The sequence below is a fragment of the Petaurus breviceps genome, unplaced genomic scaffold (assembly GCF_028583685.1).
Source record: "Petaurus breviceps papuanus isolate PSGF00001 unplaced genomic scaffold, PetGlider_PUasm1.0 80, whole genome shotgun sequence".
Taxonomy (NCBI): domain Eukaryota; kingdom Metazoa; phylum Chordata; class Mammalia; order Diprotodontia; family Petauridae; genus Petaurus; species Petaurus breviceps.
The window spans coordinates 6,045,735-6,068,980 of NW_027186540.1; the positions used below are offsets into that span (position 1 = coordinate 6,045,735).

At 39.9% G+C, this 23,246-nt stretch overlaps 1 protein-coding gene across 6 annotated transcripts in view; it reads right to left on the bottom strand.

Annotated features, from left to right (window-relative positions):
- Window positions 1-489: 489 nt before the first annotated feature.
- LOC138176002 (FERM domain-containing protein 4A) overlaps window positions 490-23,246 on the bottom strand; it is a 416,847-nt gene continuing 394,090 nt past the window's right edge. For 4 of the 6 annotated variants that reach the window (XM_069106685.1, XM_069106684.1, XM_069106682.1 and 1 more), the window contains exons 19-23: window positions 22,120-22,357; window positions 20,675-20,839; window positions 16,748-17,610; window positions 12,302-12,398; window positions 490-4,057 (exon numbers count right to left, since the gene is read on the bottom strand). In XM_069106685.1, coding sequence (XP_068962786.1) covers window positions 3,955-4,057; window positions 12,302-12,398; window positions 16,748-17,610; window positions 20,675-20,839; window positions 22,120-22,357 — 1,466 coding nt within the window. In that variant the 3' untranslated portion in view covers window positions 490-3,954. Of the gene's footprint in view, window positions 4,058-9,194; window positions 9,639-12,301; window positions 12,399-16,747; window positions 17,611-20,674; window positions 20,840-22,119; window positions 22,358-23,246 lie in introns of those variants that run through there. The other 2 variants (XM_069106687.1, XM_069106688.1) reach the window with 2 other exon arrangements.

The following is a 23,246-nucleotide window of genomic DNA, read 5'->3' on the forward strand; positions in this document are numbered from 1 at the left end:
AGGTGCATAGTTAATTACATGGTTTCTCTCTTACTAGAATGTGTGCTTCTCGACTTGAGAGCAGGGAACGTTTTTGCCTTTTTTATATCCCAAGTGCTTATAGCATACTGCTTGGCATTAATATTTCATTTTATGTTTTTAAAACAAATAGAGTTGTGTATCAAGTGCCTAATAAATGCTAATTAGTGATTAGGCACCTCTAAAGCCATATGTTGCATAGAAGGTGCCAGTGTCCTTTAATTAGGGGAATATCCTCACTTAAGATTTCCCTGTAGAGGTGTAAGCCCAAGTTCAGTCTATATTCCATGTATCTCCTCCAAAGACAAAGCCAGAGTATCTTAGCTGTAGATATGATGCTGAAAATGAGCCTAAGGAAAGCTCAGAGATGAACAGTGCCAGTTGCCAGACTGTGGTGAACTATGCAAATGTGTCAAAGCATCTGGCAGTAGGGCAGGAATGTGTGGAACCTTGAAAAGCCAGCAGGGATCATTTCACTTTGAAAATGCTTTAATAAGTGTTGACAACACTGTTTTGCAAAATGTAAAGGTACTATACAAATTCTTAATACAAAAAGAATAAATTAAAAGCAGATTTTTCTTTTTAGATTCTGCAACTTTTTCTACAACATACATCTTTTAAAATTGATTACAGTCAAACAGAATCCAGGAAAATCATTTTACATGCTCTACAGTCAGTTTCAGGAGCAACCTAATCTTCCCCCCATTTTTTAAACTAGAGTCCATTTTACACAACTTGTAATAAAACTATTGACATTAATGTATATGTAAAACTTTACACCTAGTTAACTAAGCAGTAACTGGTCATCTGATAGCACCTGGATGGAGTTTGCTATGTTTTGAACTAAACTAATACTGAATGAAAACAAATTGGATTTTTTTTCTTTAACATTTTCAACACTCAACTGCATATAATAGACTTAAAAAATCAACCTGCCTCACAATATTAGTCTGGTGTCTCTGTCAACACCAGTTTTCTGGCTAAACAGGAAATTTCATACATGTATCCAAAGAATGCAATAGTGGCTTTAGATCAGACCAGGGGCTTAATATTTCATTTTATTTTTTAAAACAAATACGGTCGTATAAGAAGTCTGCAAGTGCTTGTATACAATAGCTATAATGTCTCCCATCATAAGATGTTTAAACCTGTTAATCTCAAATTACTAACATTTTATGTACATTTGTATTAATTGAATGCAGCTAAACAGTAAAACCTGTTTTACTTAATCTCCTCTCTCTACTACCAGAATAGTATGAAATTTGCCTGGTAATCCCCTTCCTTGTCTCTCTTCCCTTCCTTCCTCCAAAAAAATCCCAGATTGGTTTTTAGGAATAATTTTTACCTCGCATTCCTTTTGTGGCAACATAACTAGACTAAAGTCTTGACGCTATTCACTTTAGGGTCTACTGTTTCCAGGGGTGGGGAACCTGTGGCCTCGAGGCCACATGTGGCCTTCTAAATCCTTGGGTGTGGCCTTTTGATTGAGTTTTATAGAACAAGGCCTTTATTAAGGGGATTTGGTCTGTAAAGTTTGGATTCAAAGGGCCACACTTGAGGCCTTGAGGTCACAGGTTCCCTACCCTTGGTAGACTAACAGCTGTATAAAAGTAGAGTATATAGTTGTGTCCTTCTTCCCCCATCCCCTTTTTAGTCTTTTGTCCCTTAGTGCATCATTCCCAACCAGCTCCATATAATATTTCTGTTCAGCCTGATTTTAACCCTGCATTATTTTTTTTGGGGGGAGGGCATAAAAATGTTCATAAAAATAATTAAACTTAACAGGTGGATGAAAATAATTTGATGAAAATAACTGACCAGCATTTACCTTGAACTGCATATCTCCAAACAGTCTATGAATACAAATTCTTTTCTGCCAACTAGTTTTCCTGATCTCATCATGGAGATGAGAGGGAAATGATACACACAGTACGCTATGCGAGTATTTGAGGAATTGCCCAGACACTCATCTCTCCTCCTAGGCCTGGGTTCTGACTTCTCCCCACTGCTCCACTAGACCTTACTGCCTGAGCTAGAATAAATGTTCCATGATAAATTGTTTTCTTTCTGGTTTTAGTATTTTGGTTCTTACCCTCCTGGTCTGGTAGAGTCTATTGTTATTCTTGGATCACACACACATATAAACAAAGGATTATCCATTTTTTTTAAATTTTTATTTTTTTAAAAAGTTTTATTCTAAAGCTAACTTCAGTTTTGCTTTTCCACAAAATACTCCCAATCCCACCCCCTCCCTCCCTCTCTCCCACCCCCTCCGCCCCCCTGGCTGTTGAATGCCTTTCCATTAGAAACTCATTATCTGCACAGAACAAGTGGAAAAACGTCTCCTGCTTCCTCACCTTCCCAACCCCACTTGTGGCAATAAACCCAGCCCAGCACCTCTGTGGAAACCTTGTTTGTGCCGGCTTAAATAACCCAGTGGAGATTGTGCACTTGTTCGGTAATATAGTAATAGGTACTTTTGAGGCCTTTGAAGATTGATGGCTTTCTAGACAGGTAAAAAGCATTGCTCATAATACGTGTAAACTTGCAGCCCCTTTAAATCCCCTTCTTTTTTTTCCCCTTCATTTTGGGCATCCACAGACAAATCTATGCATCAAAGTTATTGATAATGTTTTTGGTGTTATTGTTCCTTGGGGAGGTGATTTTTTTTTTCTCAGAAAAACTCTGCCATGCCTGCTAGCTAGGAGACACTCTCCTGAAAATCTTACAAACGAAGAGCATGGTTGTACCCTTTAAACAAGTGACACTTTAAGTAACTAATGGGGTGCTGAGAGCTTTGAGATATGAGCCCTTTGTTACCCAAGTACTAAACAAACATGAAAAGACCTACAACAATTAAATGCTAATGGAGCTTTACCACTTGGATGGATCACAATGTGCTTTTAACCCTTAGTTTCCCACAAAAAATGAAACACCTCGTGCATAAAAGAGGATGTGATTTTATGAGTTGTTTCCATGATAGACTGCTTGACCACAACCATGAATAGAAAGCAACTACCTGTCTTGTACCCTGCTTGTTCGCCAGGATGAACAGTACTCAAACCTCCTCTGGTGCCCCCTCCCCACATGTTTTCCCATCTGTCCAAATTACTTAGGACTGTGGGTCAATGATGCTCTCCAAGACTATAGTGTCTTTACCATCCATTACACTGGCTTGGTTTTCCAGGCTTTAATGCTGAAGGGGAATAGAGATTAAGGGGGGGCAGGCAGGGAGGGACTCACTTCTGGGAGTGATTGAGAATGTGAAAAGAGCTTACAAAAGCAGAATGCCCTCCATCTCTTGGCCTTTCTTTTTTGTTGGTTATTTTTATTTTAATCTTTGGCAGCATAGAACTGATTGTGATCCTCTGACGTAGCTCTGAAGTGACAGGCTTCCTTTTTCATTTCCCCCAAACTGTTGTGTTAAAAAAAAAAAAAACTTCAGGTGTAAACTGTGAATGTCCCACATCAGACATCCTCTTCTGGAAGTGCTTGGTTGGCCTAGAGATGGCGGGATGGACACATTCTTTCTGGGTCACAGAAGAGTCACGCTGCCCTTATTTCTGTCTCCAGGGTTGACCCTCTGTCACCCCCCCCACCCCCATATCCTTTAGTGACATGGACCTCGATGCCAATTCTTGATTGTCCCTGGCCTGGGGGAATCTGTGGCTGGAGGGCTGGAGGCAGCCACCAGGGATGCTTCTAAGGATTTGCATTTGACTCTCTGTGGGCAAGAGAGCCATAGGACACACAGTGGGACCGGAACCTTCCAAAATGTCTCCTCAGTTAGGTTTTGAGGGTGAGGGGATGAGGAGAGGGGAGGAAAAAAGTGCTAAGAGCTGAAGCTGGTGCAGGGTGACCGTGCGTCTGGGTAAGGCAAATGAGAGGCAGTGAGGTGATCTCAGAATGGCATTGAGAGATTGAGGCCCAGCTCATTCACACCAGAGTCCCGGGCTTGGCTTTGTCCTGTCCATACCACTGGACATCAGCTAGTTCTGGATAGAGGGGAGAATCCAGGAAACAGCTATCATTGTAGCTCCTGCAAAGAAACCCCAGAGGAAAAGCTATTAGAAATGCCAATCTCTTTACAATCTCTATACACATTTGAGTCTGAAGACAAAATTGAGCACTCGTACACTCTTATAATTGTTCGTTATCATTTCATGTTTTGGTTTTTGCTTCTCATAAACTACACTTTGTATTCCTTGCAACAATAATGTACAAGAGAGTTAGTGAAGGAGAGTAGAATTGGAGGACTGGATTTTAGATCTCAGCTCTCTGATTTAGGAGTTGTGTGACCTTCATCAAGCCATTCAAACTCTTTGGACCTCAGTTTTCTCATCTGAAAAATGAAGCTGGCCTCTAATGTCCCTTCTAGCTCCAAATCTACAATGCTATGAACACATCATTGTGCGTATAGATGGTATTTGATATTGTTGACTGGAATAATTTAAAAACCAAACCTTTCTATCAAAAGTCATAGGGTATGAAGGCATAAGAGAAAATTTTAGGGAAGCAGAAGAGTCCTTAGGTTACAAGTTTATCTACAGAAATACTTAAGATTGACTTTCTCCAAAAGGTCATTAAAAAGTATCAGCTTAGTGGAGCTTTACTCTGGTCAAAATGTATGCATTATGTTGTATGAAGAAAATGCTTGTATTGAATTTGGGTTGTGTCTAGAGGCTGGCATTTTAAAAGGTATACTTTTCAGGTAGAGGTCCTCAATCCCAATCCCAAAATGGGATAATTCTTAGATACTGACAAGTGACCAGTCCATAGGAGGGATCCAACTCCTACATGAGAGAACTATCTTTATACCTGTTTAGCTTCCCCAGTGCATTACCAGGCAACCTAGTCTTCATTGGTAGTCTTTCAGACATCTATTCTTGATCTTTCAAGGCAAGATAAAGCAACCATTTCTATCTCCATTTTGTAGGTATAATGATGGGCTGAGATTCAACTAATCCAGGATATGGTTAGTGTATGAAGAGGCAATTCATGCGGTCAGTATAATTAGAACTCCACCTTACTCTGAGGATCATCATATTTAGAGCAAGAAAGGCTCTTAGAGTTCATATAGCTTCTGTTGCCTGTTGTCATCTCTCCTCTCCTCTCCTCTTCTCTCCTCTCAAGACTTACATAGGTCATGTTGGTTCCCTTTCTTTAAGCTTTACCATATGGTGGTTGCTAATTGCCTGAAATGTTGCCTTTTAATCTTAGCATTCATTTCCTATATTAGCATTTATGTAATGCTTTTCCCCTCCTTTTATGTATCTATGTGTCTTCACTGACTGGGGGTAGGGATCTTGAATTTTGTTTCCTTGTGGCAGATCACATTTTTAGTGATAAAGTATAGTATCACTTATTAGAAATGCCACAGGGACTATAAACAATTATGTTTCCCTGTCTACCCCCTTGGCTTATATCCCCTTCACCCATTGGTAAGGAAGTTCAAAGGGAAACGGGACCAAAGAGCATCTTAGTAATGAACAGTCTTCATGAAACCATTTAAGGCCAAGAACAACTAGAAATAGTATTTTCCTGTTTTATTTGATGACCTCTCTAGTAAATAGCTGGTGAATGAAGGAGTTCTGGGTTTTGTAAATGTTTCCTGTCTAGGCTTTTACATAAAAATCCATGCAAGTCGGGAAATTCAAAGGCTTCTGCCAGAATACCCAGGGATTCTAATGGGAGTCATGTGGCTTCCCTAAACTGTATGAGTTAGCTAGTACTGTTTAAATGTGGCTTCTAAAGCAAGATGCAATAAAGACCTTTCATTAAGAGACTGGTCACAGATGTTGCTATCATTAGGGAATAAAGATTGACACTGCTATACCCACCCAGCGTCTTCTGCCTTAGTTGAGCTGACATTTTCATTGGGCCTAGTGTGTTAGAAACATTTTTTTTAAAGCAATTGGGGTTAAGTAACTTGCTCAAGGTTACATGGCCAGTTATTACTGGGTGTGGTGCTATGTATCTGAGCCCGGATTCGATCCCAGGTCATCCGGACTCTGGGGACGGTGCTCTTAGGTGTTTCTGGGTGGGTGCTAAGTGTCTGAGCCCAGATTTGATCCCCAGGTCATTGGAAACATTTTTAAAGGGAAAGAAAGCTGAGTATTCTTAAGATTCCTTTAAATAATTTTTGGAGTTTTGGTGACATCTCCTCACTTTGGGATAGATAGGAGCAGGATGAATCTTCATAGGGGAAATTAATAAATAGCTTAAGATGTTTAAGAAACATTTTCTTTTCAAAATATTTTCCATTGTCTTGTTATGTAGTCTTATGTCTAATATAAGTTTTATATGTTATTGTGTTTTATGAGAAGTATGGTAAAATGGCATGAATAACATGCAAATTCATGAAGCATTCCATATTTTTTGAAACCTTGCCTGTTCATAATTCCCACCTGGAAACTATATTGGATCTCTTCCTCCTTTGCATACCCTTAAGAACTTTGTTCATGTTGTTGTAATTATTACTTATAACAACCTACCTTGTATGATATTGTTTTTGTTACTGTCTTATTTCCCCTATTAAATTGTAATCTACTTGAGGGCAGGGAATATATCTTATATATCTTTAGAGCTGTCATTGCACTGAGCATTCAATACATTTTTTGAATAGAATGATGGTAATTTAATTATAATGTATCCTGGTACAAAGGACACTCAAAGTACTTTTGACAATTTATTAGTAAAAATATCTTACTAAGGGCTCATTAGAGTGCAAAGCACACTCTAAAGTAAAAAGCTTAATTGCATTAAGTTTTACCAGTGTTAGATTTAAACTCAGTTCCAATAATTTTATACATAATTTACTGTATATGTAGATACGGTCCCTTTTTTGGATCACACTGCCTCCTTGTGAATGAGCAATTCTTTGACTAGGTTGGGAATCAAGGATTCCCAAGGATGGAAGTAGCCTTGAGACATCAAGGCCCTCTGCCATATCACCTGAAGCATCTTGGAGAGTGTCAATTGAGATTAGTTTAATTTTCAATTCCTTTTTATTAAATTTTTGGAGAAAATAGTGAAAAAAGAAGCTACAGGAAAAATCTCATTCATTCCACTCTTGGAAGGTCAACAAAGAATATTTTCTAAGAATCCTTAGACCCTAGTCATTATTATAATATGTGGCATTTGAAGCCATGTATTATAAAGTGATGTGGCTTAAACTGTGTCTGAATCTTATAAGTCATTAGAGAGGTTCGGATACAGCCATGGTGCTGGCGGCAAGACAGACTCCTGGGAATCATATTCTACATGAATCTGCTGATTGGACAAATATGGAACATGTGCACCTTGCTACTAGATATGTACATATGTGCAGACTTGTGCTTTTACATGGGTTGAACTTGTAATATAAATTAAGATTAGGATAATTATTCACTTTACAAAGGTTTAGACAGGGTTCTCTTCAGGGAATTTAAGTTCAGGAAATCCTTGTTATCTGAAGATAATTTGTACTGGAAAAAATGCCAATTTTCATAGGGAATCTACTTTAAATGGGTACCAACATTTCATAGTAAATATTGAAAAAGAAATTTTATCTTGAAAATAACACTAAAAAAGTATGAAAACATGCTTATTTTATATTTAAAATTTAGATTATAATCACATCCAAGAACTTTCTCAGAATGAACAAAGAAAGAATTAAGTGACTAAAAGTATTTCTTTTTGGTGCACGACTACCTGTTTTGTTGCATTTCTTCGTGTTTCAAACCCCTAAAGTGTTTCTCAAAGTTCAAAAAATTCTACAATCAACATTTCTTAAATGTCTATTTTGTGCAGAGGATTATGCTCAACTCCTTTGTGTATATTCTTTCCTTCTCTCCCTAATGGTTTGAATGACCACTTCTATTGAGGAGATAACTCCCTGTTAACTGTATTACCAGTCTCCCAGTCATACTTAATGCTTTTGATTCTTCCCTCTTCCTTCCTCTTCACACCTACTTTGTAGCCAAATCCTGTTTATTCCTCCTTCCAAATGTCTCTCACATAATTCTTTCCATTCCTATCTTCATCTTTTCAGGTCCTCACTTTCTTAAACTAGGTAATAGCCTAGTCACTATTTCTTTTCCTTAATCTATTTACAGTCTTTTGTATATATTGGTGCCAGATTAATTCTCCAAATGTGCAATTCATCATTTCAGTCTTCTACTCAAAAACCTTCAGTGGTTCTCACTGCTTCCAAAATAAAGTCCAAACTTGTTAGCCCAGTCTTTGCAGCCATACAATAGGACCCCCACCCTCTTATCTACCTGGAGCCTACTCTCTTCTCTATTCCTTTTAGACATATGCTCTGTCTGCACCATCCAGAGTGCGCTATTTGATACACCATGCACACGAAATAGTGTGGTACAGTGGATAGAGATTTGACTTTGAATCCCAAAACATGCAGGTTCACTTCCAGCCTCTAAACACATACTATTTGTATGACCCAATAACTTAATGATTGAGTGCTCTAAGAGACATTTGAAAACTGTAAATTGTAGAGAAAGTGCTGACCTGCATTGGTAGAGGGAATGTCCTTACCTGGAGTTTTCCTATTCTGGTGCAATCATAGGTCTGGTCCCTATTCCTGTTCTTAAATTTCTCTCTGATACCTCAGCTTTTCTTTGCTTAGAAAGCCCTCTTCCATCTTAGCCTGTTGGGATCCAAATAGTCTCTCAAATACCAGCTCCTTTTTGAAATCTTCTCTGATGCCCCAGTGGGAAGGGATCCTCCTTTCTTCTGAACTTGGATGGTACTTTGTACTCTTCTTATAATACTTAACATATTGTTGTCTTATCATCAATTTAATCTGTACAGTTATATCTGTATCTGCCATGCTTCCTACTGGATTTTAAGCCCCATCAGTATAGGGAGCATGAGGCCATCAAATCTTGCTATATGGCATAAAATATTGTATCCAAAATGCCTTCAAGTAAATGATTTTCTTTTATGAATGAATAGTATCGTGTGATAGCTCTTGTATTGCTATCATAAGTTTGACTCTTGCATTGTTATTTAACTTTTTATATGGGAATTTCTTTTTCTGCTCCATCCCATCTTTACCCATTCCTCCCTCCACCCAGGGGATTTCCTGAAGTTTGGACTCCCAAGTACTCAAGAATTATTGATTAAAGACTTTTGTATGCTAGCTCCTACCCTAGTGCCACACACGTTGTAGGTGTCCAACAAATATTTGTTGATTAAATTAATTTCTGATGAATTTTTAAAAATCACCTTTTATCAGAGTCAAATCAGGGGGCAGCTATATCTTATATCTAAATAGCACAAACTATTTTTTTGTCCTACATTGTGAAAAAAAAAAATCTGGGAACTGTAGAACTGAGAGGATAATTATACCTGATGCACATAGACAGCTCTACATGCATCTAGAAACAGGACACAGTCATAATAGCTTCCATACCATTCAAATGTTTCCTTTTAGCTATTATGGTATGTTAAAGACAAACACATCTGTATCATATCTGGGAGCATAAACTAAAGGAGGAAGGGTGAAGAGAAAAGAATTGTAAGAACAAAAGATTCCCTTACTATACCTCTATTCATCAGTACTTTGGTGAGTTGGAGACTCAGACTCATCCATAGTGGGTGAGTTTTCTGTTGCTTCTCTGAACAAAGGAAAGCAAAGGAAGGAAGAGCAAAGAAGTAATGTTAAAGAAAAGAAGTGACATAGACATTGTTAAGAGTTTATTAATACAGTTGGAAGAATAACTGGCGGATCATCTTTGCATTTCAGAATGTTAGTGACATACAATTCAATGGTTATACCAATTTTCAAACCTCCTAATTTAAAAGAACCAGCATTTTAGTATAGCAGGCAGACTGACATTATTATTATTATTATTATTATTTTCCTTTTGGAGGGCAATTGGGGTTAAGTAACTTGCCCAAGGTTACACAGCTAGTGTGTGTGTGTGAGTGTGTGTGTGTGTGAGAAATGTCTGAGGCCAGAACCGAACTCAGGTCCTCCTGACTCCAGGGCGGGCTCTTTACTCACTGCGCCACCCAGCTGCCCAAGACTGGTACTATTTACCTGTGGTTCTCTCATTCTTATGTTTTCCCTTTTTTCCTAAATCATCACCATGCCACAACATGCCATATAACTTTTGGTTGTCATTCATCACAACCTAAATAAGGCATCAGGCTAACAAAATTAGTTATTTATAGGACTAAAGTTTTTGTTTCTGGGTTCACTTAAACTCCTCAGTGGCTAAAAGTAGTTAGAGAACCTTCAAAACTAGCTGTAGATTGGGGTGGCTAGGTGGTGCAGTGAGTAAAGTGCTGGCCCTGGAGTCAGGAGGACCTGAGTTCAGTTCTGGCCTCAGACACTTAACACCCCCACAAAAAACTAGCCATGTGACCTTGGGCAATTTACTTAACCCCAATTTGCCCTCCAAAAGGCAAAAAAACAAAACAAAACAAAAAACTAGCTGAAGATGGAAATGCCTTTCCAGGGATTATAAGGATGGATACTCAAGAATTTCTAAAGTGTCATTTAAACACTTCTTGTATGATAATCACATGTGTGTATGTATATACTTACATGCATACATAATCTATATATGTATGCATATGCACAATCTATATATACACATGTATGTATATATGTATATAGACACACATTCATACTCTACATATGCATGCATGTCTTTCTATTTTTGGCATTGGATTTCATCCAGAAAAGTCTGTGTAGTGCAGGGAGATGTTTTGGGATCTGAATCTTCACATCAAAATTGTGTAAATGAGAGGGATAACTGAAATGAAGATTGTTTTGCCAATGTCTCTGGTAACTTGATTCAGCCCTTTTTAATCTAAGTGAACTAATATTCAATTGATCTTCTGACTTCTTGATTAATCTGTGTGGACCCTCAGCTTCCTTAAGTAAGGAGGAGTTGCTTAGTACAGTTGTGAAATGTGTCAAATCCAATGCTTTATAGAGCCAGCCTTCTTGGTCTGTATTAGAACCTTACCTGGAGCTAACTACTACCCAAGAGACAAACAAAGAATCATAATGGCTATGGTAATGTTATAGGTCAGTTCCATGGTTCTCTTAATTCAACTAAAATTTTATTAAGTATTACTCAGTGCTAGAGAAACAATCATGAAATAGTCAATAAAGAGCCAAACTCAGAACCAAGGAGACCCAGTGTCAGGATGCCTCTGATACATGCAGGTTTTGTGATCCTGGGCAAGTCACTTAACTTCTCAGGCTCCTATGCAACTTTCTAAGACTATAAATTGAAGAACAGGTAGTGATCTATATTATTAAAATAAGTTTCCTCACCAGGAGTTCCCTGCACATGTGAAATCACACATCTGGTTTAAAACAACATCAAACATGTGCAGATGAGATGGGGACATACAATTATAGGCTTCTAAGCTTCCTTACTGAATTTATGTATAATAATTGGCCTTTGTGGGTCAAATAATGTTTGCCAAACTTGAGTGCTCTCCCTCTATGCCAATAGGTCAGTCAGTCAGTCAACAAGATTTATAGGTGTCTTATTGGTTCTGTTGATTCAGCAAGGGAATAACTGAAGATCATTACCAGAGAGCTTCCTTTAGAAGAGTTCATAGTAGAGATTTTTAAGCCTGTTGTAAACAGGTGTTGGTAGGACTATGCGGACCATCTGGGATATATATTTCAGGTCTAGACCTTTGCGGGAAGGGGGGGGTGGGGAGGGGGACTTTCAGGTAAAGATCAGATACTTAAAGTTGCTCAGGGAACTAAATTTTTGGCCCCTCACTTGGAAGGGGTTGCCATCATCACCACAGAGTATACAGTCATTCCAGGGTTCCTGATAATTCCATTTCCTCTAGTGTGAGTGAAGTAGGTGGGGCAGGCCAGAGGGAAGCACCTCACCTGCCCATAATGTCATCAGAAAGAGAGGGGGAGCTCAGGGCAGCCAAGTTAGGGGAGGTCTTTAGATGTCTAGTACAAAAACAAATTTGCTCAACTAGAACTGAGGGGAACTCAACAAGAAGGCGCTTGGGAAGCAGATGACCCATAGGAATGTGGTGGCAGGTAACTGTACTTCATGGCATTTCCTTTCATTCTGTGTAACTCTACAAGTTATCTTCTTTCTTCTCTTTTATAATGCTAAAGAATACCTTCTCACCCCCCCCCCCCCCCAGTGTCTTAGTCTTACTATTCTCTTGGTATCTGTCTCCCCCCTTTAGGATGCTGCTACTAACAACTTCTCACAAGGATTCCTGGTTACCCCTCTGTGGGACAGACACTGAAAAGAGAAGGCACTCATATGGCACTCACCCGGATTGCCAGGTTAGGATGTGGTGTGGACTGCTTGGGGGAGTAGCTCCAATTTCACTGGAAGGTGTCGAGCTTCTCTGGCTGTGAGGTAAGGCAGCTGCACAGGGATCCGAAATAGATGGAAAAGAAAATGAGAGTCAGAGCCAGGTACTAGACAGTTAAAGAATTTGAACAATGAAATGCTGCTGGCCACCTGCAGTGGGGCCTGCCGTGAGCATGTCCACCTTTATGGATGCAGCATACCAGCAAGAGTTCTCTTCCCCTTTCTTGAGCCTTGTTTCTCAGGGGTGTAACAGGGTGTTCCCTCGTCTCCTAAGGCCTTGTATCATCTAGTTTTGGGTACCTGCTTTTGGAGGACTTTGGAATCAGCTGAGAGGCATGAGGTGAGGAGTTTTCATTGCAGCAGAAACCTGAGGTCTCCATGCTCCTTTAAGGGATGGCTAATACAAGAAAGACTGTTGTCTATCACTAGAGAGACCCCCTCCCAACACACTGTGCCCAATGTGGGGGTTAAAAATGTCTGCATTACTTTATGAAGAAAGGCTTCTAGGAAGAGACTTCCAGACCTTGTTCTCTTCACAGATTTGGGCTGATAAATTGTTGCTTTAAAATTGTCCTATTTAAGTCTAAATAATGGAAACGCGTTATTTGGATCAATGAGCAGTGTAGAAACCCAGTAGAGAAAAGCTTGGCCAATGGGGTTATTGACTTTTCTTCCCCCTTAGTCGAGCAAATATAACCAAACCAATCTAGTTCTCCTCTTTGGCAGCCAGTAAGAAATGGTTTGATTCAAGCGTGGCTTGAAGGAGACAAGTCCAACCTAAAAAGTCATAGGTCTCCTAGACAGGTTCTGAAGTCAGATGTGCTTCTAGGGCAGAGAGAGGCAATTTGACTAGCTGTTCAGCTTGGAAAGGGCTGCCCACAAAAGGAGTACTGTCTCTGTCATTGGAAGCACTAAAATAGAGACTGGATGACCACCTGCCAGGGATGTTATTGAGGTGATCCCTGGATCAGGAAACAGTCTACACTAGATGACCTTGACAGCTCCTTCCAACTCTATAACCATCTAAAATCCTGTGGTCCATGGAGTCCCTCAGAAAATAGTTGGTAAAAATTGGTGTTACCATTTTATGACCTCAAAGACTCATTTATAATAGTATATTTGGGAGGACTTTAAAAGTAAAGTCACCTTAAAAATACACTGGGAACTAAACCTGTTTGGTGGGTCCCAAGATGGTTATAAACCTTGCAGTTTAATAGCAAACATATTTTGAGTCCCTTTATCACTTTATTACAAGGGATTCTTAGCTAGAGTCAGTGAATTTATTTTTAAAAAATATTCTGAAAACTTTATTTCAATATAAAGTATTCTATTTTATGTATTTAAAACATTTTTCAGACATGGGGTTCATGGCATTAAAAAAAGTTAACCCTGGATTTCCTGAGTAGCAGGATGGAGAATATGGCATAGAAAAGTCCACCAAACTATACCTTATTATATTTTATAGGATTTACTTATATGGAAACTAAGTATAGCTCTGTCATCACACAGAAGAAACAGGAGAGCTTTGAAAAGAACAAAGAAAATCCTCATAGCTGCAGCAGGGGGTTTTATCAAGAAGTATGTATTTTTTTTAAGTTGTATTTGCTTTCATTTAGATGAGTCCAACTTATAAAAATCATACATTTGTAGTAAAGATGAAAATTCTGGTCCCCCAAGTAAAAATTTCAGAATTACCATTGGTTAAATGTGACCCTACATACCTAGTTCTTTAGCTAAAAGGCCCCTCTTTTTGTGGGCATTCCTGCAGGGGCTACTTGCTTATAATTTTCAAGTGTGGCTGAATTTATTATGCTCATGTCCCATGCCTCTTCTAAGACATCTCCAGCCATCCCAAAGAAAGATGGTCTAAAAAAAAGAATCTGTGGCCTTTTAGACAGAACTTCTTGATTTATATCTAAAAATCACAAAAACAAGTCTCTTAGCTGGTACTCTTCCAAGGTAGGCTACTGGACAGGTTTTACTATTTAAAGAGAACATAAACAATCACATCCATTCATCTACAATGTTTACAAACCCTCCTTTCTGCTGAGGGAACCATTGTTTGAGGATTATACTTTCTGAATGACAGGATACTCTAAGTTGATCTAAGGGAACTGAAAAGTTTTCATTCTTTATCTCTTATAGTCTCTCAAAGACAGCAATGGCAGGCATCATCAAGCCAGTTGCAGATGGGGAGCAAATGGAGAAAGAATGTGGAGGTAGTAGTTCCAGTCCACATAATGCAATTAATTAAATTGATGTAAATTATTTATCAACACTACAGTCAGGGATACTTGAGTTGTGTGACTTGGCAGTGTGATGTGGTAGAGAGAACACTGGCCTTGGAGTCAGAAAGCCCACAGTCTTGCCTCAGCTAGAGTCCTTGCTAAGTGACTGACCCTTGGCAAGTCACTTAAATTCTTTGAGCCTCAGTTTCTTTATCTGTAAAATGGGAATGATCATAATGACACCGTCTTCCTCACAGGGTTATTGTGAAGCTAGAGCTTTGTAAACCTTAGAATTCTATGTACATTAGTCATCATTGCTGTTGTTACTGGCTATTATAAAATAAATTAAGAAACCAACAAAGGGAACTTTAGGAACTTGGACACTCCAGTTTGTGGATTGGTATTATTTCTTCCCATTGATCTGACACATCATCAGTTCCAATAATTTAAATTTTAAATAATTTAAAGAAATTGCCTGTTCGTTCAGATCCTTAGTTTTGTTACTACAGAATCTTCCTTCCCAGTTTCTGGCTTTGATTTGGAGCTTCTAATCCTTTCTACTGCTCCAGCTCCAAATCTCATTCCTTTTTCAAATTGTGAGCTGGGAAACTGTCTTTTTTCCAGGCCACTGGGGTACTCCATGGGACGTGACCTGCTATACTTTCTAGGCTTTAAATATTAATTTCAAGAGTAGGTTTAAGGATTGTGGCCTCTTTGGGTGGTTCAGCCTGTCAAGCCTTTGGGATTACTCTCAGTGTCTCTCTAGGGGAGCCCAACCCTGTTCATTAACTGAGTCACAGAACATCCTATCATGAGTCAACCCAGATGATTATTCCTGACTGTGCTGCTGCCTCCCTTAGGGCTTACTTTAATAGCCCTCTGAGAGTAAGGAATACTCTTATCTCAATATACTATTTGAATTTCAAGTGGAGTTAAGCTCCCCTCTCTCTGCATTAAACCAAGCTGCTCATTCCTGACTCTTACCAGTCACACCCCACCTACCAGACAAGTACATTTTCTTTCTCCTGCCCATTTCCTTCACTCTGGATAAATGATATTTTCCTTACTCTTCAAATGTCAGTTTAGTTTCTTGTCTCATTTCATGCCTATCTTCTATCCTTCAAAACCCATCTTCAGGCCCTCCTTAAGAGTTAGAATTCATGGGGAGGCTAGGTGGCTCAGTGAATACAGCACCGCCCCTGGAGTCAGGAGGATGTGAGTTCAAATCTGGCCTCGGACACTTGACATACTAGCTGTGTGACCTTGGGCAAGTCACTTAACCCCAATTGCCTTCCAAAAAGCACACAAAAAAGTTAGAATTCATGTCAGTTCCACATCCAGGGCCCTTCTTCCTCTATGAGTAGGGTGTGTGGGATATGCTTCTTTAGGACAGGAGTCATAGTGCTGGAGGACTTTGTGCTGGAAGGGGATTTTGAGGTCACCTAATCCAACCCTCTCATTTTACAGATGGGGAAACTGAGATCCAGAAAGGTTAAGAAGCTTGAGTAGCAGAGCCCAGATTTGATCCCAGCTCTTGGCTCCAAATCCAAAAAGATATATACAGTAGGAGAAAAGGGTGTAGTGACAGACTAAACTCCAATTCCATGTGTGTCTAGAGGATCCTGAACCTTGTAGGAAACCTCAGGTGGGTTGCCTCCCAGCATCAGTATCAGCCCGTACATTTTTATGTTGTTGTACACAAGCCCAGAACTTGTCTGAGGAGAGAGTGGGGAGAGGCTGGCAAGGATCCTTAATCTCGGATCCAGAATGCTTTTTTTTTTTTTGTACAATTTGATAACTATTTCAGTGTAATTGGTTTCCTAGGTAGGGAAAAGAATAGGTGTCTGTTAAGCACCAGCCATCTGCCAGGCACTGTGGTAAGCACTTTACAAATACTGTCTGATTTCATCCTCAAAGGATCCATTTCATCATGTGTTATTCTATATTTACTATATGTATTAAATATTTTTCTTCTGAAAAGTGGTCCTTAGGCCTCACCAGACTGTGATAGGAGCCATGACATAAAACAAGGTTAAGAACCCCTGAGTTGTGAATAGTTTGGAATGGAAAAACCCCTCCCCACTTAGCCAACAGGGGTCTCAGGGTTCATTTCTATTTTCAGCACTGTTTACTGGAGAATTTGAGTCCCTTGACCCTTCCAGCCCATGCTCTCACCTGATGTGGCTTTGCACATCTGAGGCATTCTCGTTACCCTGCTGTGAGCCACAAAGGTACTCTGAGATGACGTACTGTACTGGGAGCCACTATCTGAAGAGGTGGAGCTGGTGTGCGACAGGCGGCTGTGCTCCTTGTGGGAGGCAGTCGAGCGCTGGTACCACAGCCGCAGCTCATCCGACACAACCGTCCGGCCTGAGCTTTTCTCATGGTGGCTCTCCCGGCCTAGGGATGGAGTCCGTATGATCTGGGACCGGGACGGGGTTAGCCGGACTGAGTCCCCCTCGTCCCCGGGCCAGCTTTCTTTGAACATGCCTCCCGCGGTGTAGGAGTTGGATGTTTTAAATTGTGCTTTTACGCTGTAGTGTCCCTCCTGGTCATTCTCCAGGCTGCGCACTACCACAGGTGTGGAGCTACCCTCAATGTACAGGGGGTACTCCTTGATGCGGTACTGAGAGGAAGGCTGGCTCTGGCTGTGGAGGTAGACTCCATGGTGGCCTGTGCCATTCCGGGCCGCCAAGTTGGGCATGCTCCCCGAATTGGAGGAGACCAGGTTCCCAGCTGATTTATGCCGTTGCCGCTGCCTCTCTCTGGCCTTCGAAGGGGAGTCTTCAGCTAGGGTGGAGTAGTTGGGGTTCATCTGAGCTGGGTAGTAGTGTTCAGAGCTTGAGTGACTGGTACAAGAGGAACAGTCATCCATGGGATCAGAGCCATTACTGCTACGAGTCCTTGGGGTATAGAAGTCGGGGCTACCGGTGTCATTCTCTGACCCCAGGAGCTTGCCCTGTGATTCCAAGCTGGAACTCCGGTGCCTAAAGTGCAGTGCTAAGCTGTGCAGTCTCGTTGGGCTGATGTCAACTGACCTGTGGAGAAATATTGGAAACATTGGTCTTGGTTTCTGTTGGGGAACCAATGGCAAAGCCAGGGGAGGGGAGAAGGAACCACTGAACCCATGAGGCTGTGGTTTCTTCCTGGCTATTCCACAAATGAACAAAGCAGGGCCCTCAGCTTGTGGGCCACACACCAGAAAGATATGTCAAAATGCAAAGTTGTAAAAGCAGTTTAACAACTTTATGTTCTCTTGGAAACCAGAAGGAATGAATACATTCACTCCTCAAGGTTCACCCTGACAGGGCTTTGATTCTGTGAAGAAAATAGAAATGAGATGATGCACAGAACATACTAGCTAGTTTGTTTTTGTTATAATTCATGCTAAAGAAAAACACACCAGTATTTTTTGGGTTTTTGGAAGGGGTACTAACTATACCCCCAGAAAATCAATAAATACCATTCACTTAATAACATGCTAGCTTGAAAGAATTAATGTGCTTCCAAAAATACTGCATCAGCACTTCCCCCCACCTCCTGCCACTGCATTGAACCAGTCATCAAATTTATACTAGGTTCAGGGTAGGGAGGTAGTATTTTAAAAATATTAAGACGGGTGGCTAGGTGGCACAGTGAGTAGAGTGCTGACCCTGGAGTCAGGAGGACCTGGGTTCAGATCTGACCTCAGACACTTGACACATACACACAAAAACTAGCCCTGTGACCTTGGGCAACTCAACCCCAATTGCCCTCCAAAAAGCAAAAAAAAAAAATACTGTAGTTGCATTTATTGTATAATAACATAATAATTTCCAGATTCTGACAAGTTTCCCCCAAATTAAGTCAGAGTCAGGTTATGTCATATTTTAACAGTTTTGGCTTTCAGTTGCTTGCCTAGTAACTTATTCCTCAGAGGTAGCTCAGTATCATTACACAGTTTTCTAAGAGAGAAAACCAGGTATTCTGCTGTCTCATTCTTCACAGGTTGATTGACCCACCCGAAACCCATCACCTGGCCAGTAGGAGAACTGAAAACAGAACAGTAGAGACCCTGATTTCCTAGCCTGTACTTGGCCTGTTGGGCCATAACAGCCTTCCTATATAAGAAGTTTAACATAACATCTTTTGGTGCAGTGGATAGAGTCCCACACCTGGAGTCAGGAAGTTCAAATCTGGCCTCAGATATTTACTAGCTGTATGACCCTGGGCATATTACCTCTGTTTGCCTCAGTTTCCTCATCTGTAAAATGGGGATAATAATAGTCCTTATCTCCCCAGGTTGTTGTGAGGATCAAATGAGATGATAGTAAGTGCTATATAAATGTTAGCTGTTATTATGGTTCTTATTAACTTTGCCTTTCTCTATGAAGATGCTTATGGATCCAGTCAAGGAGAACAAAGTAAGCTGTGGACAAGTATCATTGCTATGCATTTTAAAATAGTACATGTGTGTTAACTTGATGGGAATCTTTTTTTCTTTAAAGAGATTTAGCAGGAAAGGAAGATCACATATATAGATATTACTTCACCCACCAATCACTTAAGAGACCTACCTGTCTTTTAGATAAAAAAAAAAATGTTCCACTCCAACTTGGAGTGGAACATTGTCTTCGAGGCGTACGAGATGCAGTAGAGAACAGATCAACACACATGGCTGAGAACTTTCTGCCCTTGTCAGATGTTTCACATCTTACCAAGAAATCTCTGAGTATTCATCTTAGTGTTTGATGAATGATTATCTCAAAGCACAGAAAGGAGACATGTCTGTACAATTTTAGGCATTCACAGAGCTGAGATTGATAGCTGAGATCCATTAAAGTCTTTCCCATCAGCAAAAAGTCATCCTAATTAAAGAACTAGTACCTCTGTTAACCTGTACCACCCCATGTTTCCATTTTGACCAAGAAAGCTCTTCCTAAACTGACAATATATAGAGAACAGAGCAGTTAGGACTTTGCAGTGTGTCATCTGAGAGCTGTGGCTAAAAAATGCTTACATCTGTGGTCTCATTTGCATTCTGGAGCAGATGTAGGAAAAGTCCCTGACAATTACTGAAATCAAGGCTTTAATTAATCAGTTAGCTAGGATAATTTGGGAACAGTAACCCCCTACAATGTTGTCAAGCTTTGTAAAGAAAGCTGCAATGTGAATTTCTCTAATAAAGATTTTAAATCCAAAATATATAAGGAACTAATTCAAATGAATAAGACAAAGAGATATTCCCTAATAGATACAATGGCTAAAGGATATGAATTAGCAGTTTTCAAAGGAAGAAATTCAAGCTATCAATATAAAAATGTTCCAACTTCTAATAATAGAAACACAAATTAAAGCAGCTGCTAGTATCCACCTCAAATCCATCATGTTGACAAAGATGGCAAAAGAGGAAAATGACAAATATTAAGGGGCTAGGGGAAAAAAAATTCTATTGTAGCAGAAAATTCTAATGCAGTGAAATTGTGAATTCTGGAAAGCAATTTAGAACCATGCTCTATAAAGTCATTAAATTGTCCTTACCCAGCAATAACATTATTAGGCCTATACACCAAAGAGATCAGGAAAGAGAAATAGAAACCAAATGCACATTACAAAAAGTATTTACAGTACCTCTCTTCATAGTAACTCCAGCCTGGAAACTAAGAGCTGCCCACCTACAGGGGAATGGCTAAACACATTATGGTATAGGAATGGTATTTTACCATAAGAAATGATTAAATGGACAGTTCCAGAGCAAAATGAGAACATAATGAACTGATGCAAAGTGAAGTGAAAAGTATGCAAATAATTTATACAATAACACTATTAAAAAGAAAAACTTTGAAAGACTTTAGAACACAATGATAAACCACAAATCCATAGGACTGAAGATGAGTAACACACTGCCTACCTCCTGCCACTGAGGTGATAGATTTAAAATGTAGCATGGCTAACAAGAGAATTTCTTTTTATGGACTACATAGATTTGTTATGATGCCTTTTAAAAATTTGTTGGGGGGGGGCAGGGTGGTGGGAAAGAGAGATAATAAGGGCTTGTAAAAATGAACTTTTTTAACCACAAAAGAAAACTACAAGAGAATCAACAGGTATCAGAAGACTTACCTAGTGGAATGGACATAGTGAGGACTACGGACCCGTAGATCTGGTGTGGATGGCATGCTGGACTGGGAGTTCCAGTGAGGGAGACCTCGGATGGGACTGTTTTGCAGAGAGTTGCTTCCTCCAGCTTCTGCACAGCTACCTGTGCTGGGGAACCTCTTGTGGCTACTGCAAACCAAAGGAAGTCACACCTGTCATCAGTGCTACAAGTGCACCTTGCCAAAGGGCCTAACTGCTAACCTGATGCTCTTGGAATGGTCAGAATTAGGTAGATGAAATCCTGGGCTCGGGAAGGTTAGCTGAGGACCTGGGCAGAAACCTGGCTTTCCAAACCTCTCAGTTTTTTTGTTCTCCATGTTCATTGGCTCAGATTTTTTTCTGTCCAGTCTCAGTCCTATACCTTAATTTCTACCTTCCAAGACACAGATAATTATTCACCAAACAAGAAACTTCTCCCAGAGCAAGGATTATGATTAAAACTAATGGGAAAAATAATGAAAAAATTGTTTTATCTTTTAGAAAAAGAACTCTATAAAATATCTGAATAGTGAACTGGAAATTTGCAGTTGAAATCACAGCTGTTGAGCACAACTGTTCTGATTCCTGGTGGTTTACTGTCCTGAATAAATTTGGGATTCAGGTAGACTGTGGTCATGTCATTTTAGAGAATTGCTGCTTGAGATTTCCTAATTCATTTCCACGAAATACAGTACTACTAAAGTCATCTTTGGACAAACAGATTATGAAGCAACATCCAGATCAATATACTTTTGTAGGGGACATCTGAACACCTCTACAACTGTGTTGGCTTAGACCTGTGATCATGTTGCAAAACAATCCTTCTGCAGCAGAGGGTGCTGTTTGCCTAGGGTGTAGAAAGATGTGACTCGCCAATACAGGAAGAAGGCTGTAGTTTTGGCTTTTAGTTTATAATTTGTGGACTGTCTCCTCATGTCTCCAGGATAACAGACCCAAACATACGTCGCCCAAGTTGGAAGGGACCTTAATAAAGGTCTTCTAGGCCAATCCCCTTTTTTATAGGAGAGGAAAGGGAGGTTAAGTGCTGTGGCACATGCCAGAATTTGTGACTTGAGTTGGGACTGGAACCCATGATTCATGACTTTCAGGTCCAGGATACTTTTTAGTTAGTATGCTCTGCTGACATATGACATTTACACAGTGATTTAAGATGAAATAATACAGTCCTCGATTCACTTCATCCTCAAAATGACCCTGTGAGATAAGGTTATTTTTTTCTTTGTTTTATAGATGAGGAAACTGAGGCTCAGGAAGGTAAATTGTCAAGGTACAAACTCAAGTATCACCAGACTCCCAAGATGAATGCTTTTTCTACTTTACCATTGCCTTTTATCTAGTTAATAATAAAAGAATAAACCAATGAATAAATATGTAAATTTATCAATTGCATCTTCATCCTCATGGCTCACCTGGAATGGCTGTGGGAGGAACGCTTCTTCACCTTCTCATAAGGTTCATCCAGAGAAGACTCGCTCCACATTTTGGGCTTTATGGGTGACTTGTCATAGTCATTCCGGTGATAGTGCATCTGCCTTAGTCCCTCCAAGGATTGGGGAGGAGGGGGTCGGTTGTGCGATGGTGGTCGAGGGGGGAGCCCTTTGTGAGGGGACTGTAAAGGGGAAATTGTGCTGGTAACCTGAGAGTCTTCTACAGAAAGAAAGAGAGATGGATAAGTAGCAAGGGTCATCCCATTAAAACATCAGTGTACACTGTATTTCCTCACAAATTACCAACCTAGTGGTGGGCTCAAACTTTGTCACTCCCATCTTCTGCCCACTTACCCACTCCCTACTGCTAGTACAACCACTGAAATGGGAAGCATAGGATAGCTTTTGATGGGAATCTCCCAGCTCAAAATGTTGTGAAACACATAAATGAGATCTGGCTACTATTAAACACCCTAAATGAATCATTGTTTTATGCCTGAGACAAAACATAGACATTATCACATTTTAAACATTAATTCAAGAAGAATTATTCAGTATATTTTAGGTTCTCAATAGTCTGCTATGTACTTTGGAGACAGCTACCAATTAGAAGATGTATTTCTAATAAAATCTCAAAGTAGACACCTGAGTTGAGAATCTCATTAAAGGTCTTCTTTTGCATTGTAATAAATGAGGTAATTTTGAGAGGTGGCAAGTCATAGTGTATGGAGCACTGGCTTTGCAGCCACAAAGATCTGGGTTCAAGTCCTAACCCTGACACATGCTGAATGTATCACCTTAGGTAGATCAAATTTCCCAGTACAGTATCTTTAAGCAGCTGTAACTGGAAATGGACCAGAATTTCTTTTCAAAAGGCAGTCTGTCAGAGAGCTGGTGAATGAATCTGAGATGATGGCTATGGAAAAACACCCATAAATTAATTTTTCATAATAGCCAGTGACGCTATTGATTGGGTGAGAAATGGGAATGAGGATTTCAACTCAAAAGAAAACAAAAATCAATGAGGACTTAGCAGAACAACTGATGATGGGCTCTGAATTTAACTGTACTTATATTTACAGGGTGATTATGCCACTAATAACTCTTTC